We start from the raw sequence: 7331 nt of genomic DNA on the forward strand, positions 1-7331 counted from the left end.
CACTGTGGTGATGGGGAATTTCAATATGCAGGTAGACTGGGAAAATCAGGTTGGTTCAGGACCCCAAGAAAGAGAGTTTGCTGAGTGCCTCCGAGATGGATTCTTAGAGCAGATTGTATTGGAGCCGACCAGAGAAAAGCCAATTCTGGATTTAGCGTTGTCCAATGAACCAGATTTGATAAGAGAACTCGAGGTAAAGGAACCGCTTGGAGGTAGTGATCATAATATTAGTTTTAATCTGCAATTTGAGAAGGAGAAGGCTAAATCGGAAGTGTCAGTGATGCTGTTGAACAAAGGGGACTATAAAGGCATGAGAGGGGAGCAGGCCTCCTCCCTGGCCAAGATAGACTGGAAAGGGATCCTAGCAGGAACAATGGTGGAACAGCAATGGCAGGAATTGCTGGGCATATTCCGGAAGACGCAGGATCATTTCATTCCAAAAAGGAAGAAAGATTGTAAGGGTAGTAGGAGGCAACCGTGGCTGACAAAAGAAGTTAGGGATAGAATAAACCAAAAAGAAAAGATATACAACACAGCAAAGAGTAGCCGGAAGCCAGAGGATTGGGAAATTTTCATAGGACAACAGAAGGAAACAAAACGGGCAATACGGGCTGAAAAGATGAAGTACGAGGGGAAGCTGGCCAGGAATGTAAAAAAGGACAGTAAAAGCTTCTTTAGATATGTTAAGGGAAAAAGAATAGCAAAGTCAAATGTGGGTCGCTTGAAGGCAGACACGGGTGAAATTATTATGGGGAACAAGGAAATGGCAGAAGAGTTGAACAGATACTTCGGATCTGTCTTCTCTAAGGAAGACACAAACTCCCAGAAGTACTGGAGGACAGAGGATCTAAAGGAGGAACTGAAATAAATTTTCATTAGGCGAGAAATAGTATTGGGTAGGCTAATGGGGCTGAAGGATGATAAATCCCCTGATGGACTGCATCCCAGGGTCCTCAGGGAGGTGGCTCTAGAAATAGTGGACGCATTGGTGATCATTTTCCAATGTTCAATAGATTCAGGATCAGTTCCTGTGGACTGGAGGATAGCTAGTGGTATCCCACTTTTCAAGAAAGGAGCGAGAGAGAAAGCGGGGAATTACAGACAAGTTAGCCTGACTTCGGTGGTGAGAAAGGTGCTGGTCCATGGACTGTTTACCCTCCTACCATCTGGGAGGCGCTACAGGTCTCTCCGTTGCCGAACCAGCAGGTCCAGGAACAGCTTCTTCCCGGCGGCTGTCACTCTACTCAACAACGTACCTCGGTGACTGCCAATCACCACCCCCCCCCCCCGGACACTTATTATTATTTATACAAATCATTTGCTATGTAGCTCTTCCAGGGAGATGCTAAATGCATTTCGTTGTCTCTGTACTGTACACTGACAATGACAATTAAAATTGAATCTGAATCTGAATCTGAAGGGAGATGAGGTCAGACAAAGAGAATTTAGGAAGTTAGGTAGCAGGACCTCCAGAATTGCAGTCTCAGGATTATTACCCATGCCATGTGGGGCTCTTTACTTGTTATGCTTTTCCAGTTTGAAAAACAATAATTAATTCTGACTTTTTTCCACGCGATAACCATTCTTTACTCCAATCTTAACACATTTTCCATTATAATGAGAGTGCTTATTTAATCCACTAGCCTTCTACTTGTTATCTTATCAAATGCTTACTGAAAATCCACAAATACACTATATACTTAAAGGTCCTCTCAGGAACGATGATCTAGTCCAGCTATTCCAACCAATCTCATTGCAGAACTTGGACTTTTTCTTTGTAACTGTAACTATGGTAGATATCTCTTTGCATTACCTATTGTACTTGTGCATGCCGATGTGACAAGATAGCATGTGGACCAAACTTTTGAATGCATCTCAGTACACATGATAACAATAAAGCAATGCCAATTATACGTGATAAAATCTAAAATAACTGTTCCTGAGTAAGTTTATTAATGTGTTGCTAGAAGAAACAAGCCCAGATGCACTCCACAAACTCTTCTTCCACAGTAGCCTCGTCAGATTGATTTGTCAATCAATATGCAGATTAAAATCATCTGTGATAATTGTAGACCCTTTCTTTTGCACCTTTGGTATTTCTCCATTTATGCTTTTTATCCTATGAGGTAACATTTTGGGGCATCTCACCTGTGTTATCCTTTCCTCACTAGTTCTTATTTTCACCAAAACTAAATCCACATCACGGTTCACTGCATGTCACCAGAACACTGTCAGTCCTCATTTTTTTTTTTTTTTTTTTTGGTCTTCATTTTGTTTTTTTGTAGTATTAAATTAACCTGGTTTAAGATTTGTGCCATCCATCCTTCACAGTGCACCTTGTTTTTTTGATTGGTTTTAAATATGACCTTTATTCTATTCTGTATTTCAATATGTTGCCTATGACCATTTCACAATTCCTTGGTGTTTATTATTCATTCATTATCTTTTGTTTTATTCTATTAAACAGGTAATTTTTTGGGGCATTGTTTTTTTTTATTCGTCTGGCTTATCCTTTCCTCACTATTTCTTATTTATTTTCACCCAAAATATAAATCCACATCACGGTTCACTGCATGTCACCAGAACACTGATACTTCACCTTTTTTTCCCTTTTTGCTTATTCTTCTGGAATAATGAGTCTACAGTCCTGGTCACTCTGCAACCTTGTTTTTGTAGTTATTAAATTAACCTATTTATTTCTATTTGTGCCATCAATCCATTTATGTTGTTGCAAATACTGTGTGCATTCTGATGGGGTTTTAAACTATGAATTTTTAGTTGTTACTTACTTTGCTTCCAATTCTGCTGCCCCCTCTTCAAATCACGTTCATTCACCCCTTCATTATCCTGTGCCACGTCTTGCTCATTTCTTCTTGGTTTATTAAACTGCCTGTTAATTGAACTGTAATGAATTTAAAACATATCTATTGTTTTTTTCCTTGTCATAGCTACCAATTACTTTCTCAAAACAAAACTTCAGGGGGTTTATTAACCATAAATCTACATTAGCAATCATAACAGTAATATGTGTAATATTTAGAATAAATACACCATTAAGGACTACTATGGTAAATATACATGTACGCATATTCAAAATCAATACCATTTAATGTTATATGAGATGACAAAAAGCTGGAGTAACTCGGCGGGTCAGACAGCATCTCTGGAGAAAAGGAATGGGTGACGTTTCGGGTCGAGGCCCATCTCTCAATGTTATGATTGGCAGGACATTTTTATGTTACAATGAAACATTTATTCTTTGTGCCTATCATTAGTAATTACACTTATTACATATATGTATGTCCATTGTACGCATCATAAAGCGGTTGTATTTTAAGGTTGTACACATACAGAATAAATGTGTAATCTGGAAATCAGGTGGGGCTAAATTTAATATTTCAGCATGCATAGTATTAAAATCCGGCTTCTGAACGTACTGACTCATGAATAACATGTAGCTTTTTTTATTATAAGGTTTTGACCAAAAAAATGCGAATACAGCCAGCCATACGACGGTTTGCAGCACGCATGATTATTTAAAAAGCTGTGATTGTACATTAGGGAGCAGGTCAGTTTGCAAATGGTTTTTTCGAAGGATATCAAGATCGTTGTTGACCTAAATCCTTGGTGCATGAATCTTGCAAGGATTTTTTTTCACCGAAGTCGCAAGCAGTAAAAACGAGGAACTGCAGATGCTGGTTTACAACCAAGTTAGTTTGTGCGTTTATCATTAACCTGCTCCGCGCAGACACTCTGCTTTGTGTGGCTGCGGCCGCTGCGCTCGGGTATAGAGCAGGTGCCCTGCGGTCAGACCATGTGGTAACCGCGGCGGTGGCGACAGGGACGTGCCACCGCTGTTTCCTATCGGCGGCAACTCATCCTCACCACCGCAACCGCCTGTGAATGGTCCAGCCCAGCCGACAGCCCTCCCCCCGCCCCCTCCGCGCTCTGCCTGCAGCTGAAGTAACGGTCCATCGTGCGCCGCCGCTTCCATCCCGTGCGTGGCTGCTCACCGTCGCCGCTCACTCGCTATGGTAAGGTAGCCCCAGCCCGGCCCGGCCCGGCGCCTTCCACATCTACCCATCCCGGGTGGCCACCTTCACATTTCCACCGTGCGTTCGCCGGGTGGGTGGGTGGGTTGGAGGGATATCGTGCGGCGGGGGGGGGGGGGGGTCGTGTGGATGGACCTTCTCGAGGTTGCCGACAAGTGCGACCACGGCTCTCAGCGGCCATTTTAACCTAATTTTAGTCGCCGCGGCGAGTGTGCGGCTAGTGCCGGCCCGGCCCGGCCCGGCTGGGGATGGGAGGGGGAACGGCCGGGCCGGGCCGGCACTTTCACATCACCATTTCACCCCCCCATTATACCACCTGAAAACCTTGTTTTATCGAAGGTGGGTCAGTCGGCGGTCGCGGGTGGGAGAACTGGCCTGGGGATGTGAGGACGAGGGGACGGACATAGTCGTAGGGGAGGTGGATATGGTTGGGAGGGGTCGGGAAGGATTTGTGGGAGGTGGACATGGTGGGGTGAAGCAACCGAAATGCCGGCGCCTTGGTTCAGACAGATTCAAGCCGCACGGTATGGAAGCGGCGGCGGAGTCCAATATGAGACCGGACTATGGTACCGGTTCCCGGTCTCTTTCCAGCAGTGACTGCCGGTGAAATGACGCAGCTGTGAAAGTCGGGGCGAGCCCGGACCCCTGCGCCCCCACTCCCCCTGTGTCCCGCCATCTCCTCGGCGGTGTATGGAGTCCAGTAAAATGCTGCCGGGTGTGAAGGTGGTGGCGAGCGGAGCCCGGGCGGACGGGCGGGGGGGTCAGACCCAAGTCTCTCCTGTGAATCGACGTAGCACCCTCGGTTTTAATCCCCAGTTCCAGTATTGGAGGAACGTTTCCTATTTTAGTTTTCGTTTGGTAATCTGAAATCGTTTATTTTTCTAATTGTATTACAAAAAAGAAATCCGCTGGGAGGGTGGAATTGAAGCCGTGAAAGGTGCAAAGGCCGGGTTGGGCGAGGCGGGATTGAGCACAATGACCCGAGTCGCTCGATATAAAAATACACTGTCATTGTTTAAATCAGTGCGTCGCCCGGCCACCCTGGCTTTCTGTTTCTAGGATTGAATCGTGATAATCAGTATGAAGGGTATAGGGCATTTAAAAATAAAAGTGGATACAGCCGAGGTTGGGTTCTTTTGTTACAACATTCAGCTCAGAGGCTCCCCCCGACTGTCGCATACCACAATTTGCTGAAATTTGTGTCAGAATCCACTGCATCATTGGAAGTGATGCTGCTTGTGGCATCGATGCTTTAACTTGCGCAAAATCAGTGAAAAAATGTTCTCTTTCAAGTTCACGTCAATATTAATTCTTAAAGGCAAATGTGTTTTTGAGAAATTCCTTTCTAAATTGTTTTTAAATAATATAAACAGGATTACTAATTTCTATGCTAATTTTGCTGTGGCTACAAAATATGCGGTACTTATTTTGTTTTTAACTTTTCTATTGCAATAAAGGCCTCTGGAGTAACAGTGCACGATGAAGTTATTAAAGTCTTCAATGACATGAAAGTAAGGAAATACTCATCGCCAGAAGAAGTCAAAAAAAGAAAGAAAGCAGTGCTATTCTGCCTGAGTGATGATAAAAAGCAGATAATTGTAGAGGATGCCAGAGAAATTTTGGTGGGCGAAATTGGAGAATCTGTGCAGGACCCCTACGCGTCCTTTGTTAAGTTACTACCTTTGGCCGACTGCCGTTATGCTTTGTATGACGCTACATATGAGACAAAAGAATCCAAGAAAGAAGATTTGGTATTTATATTCTGGTATGTGTTAAAGATGAGGTCTGTAGATGTTGCAAAACATGAATATCAAAATGATTTATTCTCAGTTATTGAAACAATATTGGTGCATTGGGCATTAACATTCAGCCTTTATTCATTTAGGGCTCCAGAATTGGCATCCCTTAAAAGCAAGATGATATACGCTAGCTCAAAGGATGCTATTAAAAAGAAATTTACAGGTTTGTAAATTTTATTTACTTTGAAAACCTTTAAATTGATGTGGTTTAACAACAGATTAACTACATTGTTTTTATTTTTCAGGTATTAAACATGAATGGCAAGTTAATGGATTAGAAGAAATTCAGGACCGTACTACACTCGCAGAAAAACTGGGAGGCAATGTGGTGGTGGTTTCTCTTGAAGGAATATCTTTACAAAATGACAATTGAGTGCCATCTTGACCAATGGAGCTTCCACTTCTGCAGCTCTATTATAATTTGATCAGAGTTGGAATAGTTTAGTGTTTTTTTTCCACCTAAAGGAGATCTCATTAATTTAAAGCAACCAATCTGCGGCTGCACTTAGACTGTATGACCCCTGTAGTTTTATGTAGAATCTCAAGGAATGCTTTCACATCATTCATTCTAGCCAAAATAATTGTCGTTGCATGCATTCCTTGTACAATGAATGAGAACGTTTTTGTGAGTAGTTTAGAACACTAATTATAACTTTTGAAAACCTCGAGTATTGTCCACTGGTCAGGTGGTAGCCATCAATTCACCACTGTAATTGTTAAAATTGCACTTGATCATAGTTCCATGAGGCTCTTGTGCATTCATAACCCACTCCTGCCTTGATATCACTTTGTCATGGCAGCATGTGTTCTACACTTTGCATCAAAAGCACTTTTTGTAACGTTTTTGTTTTAAAAAAAAAAGGAATGCCAACCAAGTTTCTGCAGTTGCATCATCAGTGAATTGTAACTCTTGTATTTTCATTCCTGTTGTGCAGACCTTAAGGAAAGAGTTGTTTATGTTGCCTTTTGTTTCCAGTGGAATGTACGCTACTGAAAAAGAATGCGAGTCAATGTTTACCGTGTTAATCTTTTTAAACATTGAAACAGACATGCAAAATTAGTCATGATGGCAGTTACTGTATACTGGAGCCTTAAATGGAACGCTGTTTTTGAGATCAGAAATTTGGCCACGCTTACAATAAAATTTGTGGTTTATGGCCAATTGATGCATTGTTTTTATTTTCAGTGATAAAAGGTGCCATTGGGAAATTGCAACCTCATTCTATCTGATCCTCCTTTATAGATATCGGTGATGTTGTACGTCTTATTTCGTGCTTTACTAATTCCATAATTTTCAAAACTAGAAATAATGTTCCAATTGTATTAAATTGGTATTTTCAAAATAGCATATTGAAGTTCTATATGATATTGATTGCTTTCTGGCAAGCTTTAAATTCCTTAACTAATCAGCCAGTTGATAGCAAGAACCGATTCCAGAGAACTGCTGCCTTTAAGATGTTAGCATTTCAATAAAGTATTG

At 42.0% G+C, this 7331-nt stretch overlaps 1 protein-coding gene across 1 annotated transcript; it reads left to right on the forward strand.

Annotated features, from left to right (window-relative positions):
* The first annotated feature begins 3796 nt into the window (after nt 1–3796).
* On the forward strand, nt 3797–7013 carry cfl2 (cofilin 2 (muscle)). The gene is made up of 4 exons (XM_055640562.1): nt 3797–4034; nt 5510–5817; nt 5938–6014; nt 6097–7013. The coding sequence occupies exons 1-4, from the start codon at nt 4032–4034 to the stop codon at nt 6222–6224; spliced, it is 516 nt and encodes a 171-aa protein (XP_055496537.1). The 5' UTR covers nt 3797–4031; the 3' UTR covers nt 6225–7013.
* The last annotated feature ends 318 nt before the right edge of the window (nt 7014–7331 follow it).

The sequence above is a fragment of the Leucoraja erinacea genome, chromosome 9 (assembly GCF_028641065.1).
Source record: "Leucoraja erinacea ecotype New England chromosome 9, Leri_hhj_1, whole genome shotgun sequence".
In the NCBI taxonomy this organism is placed as follows: Eukaryota; Metazoa; Chordata; class Chondrichthyes; order Rajiformes; family Rajidae; genus Leucoraja; species Leucoraja erinaceus.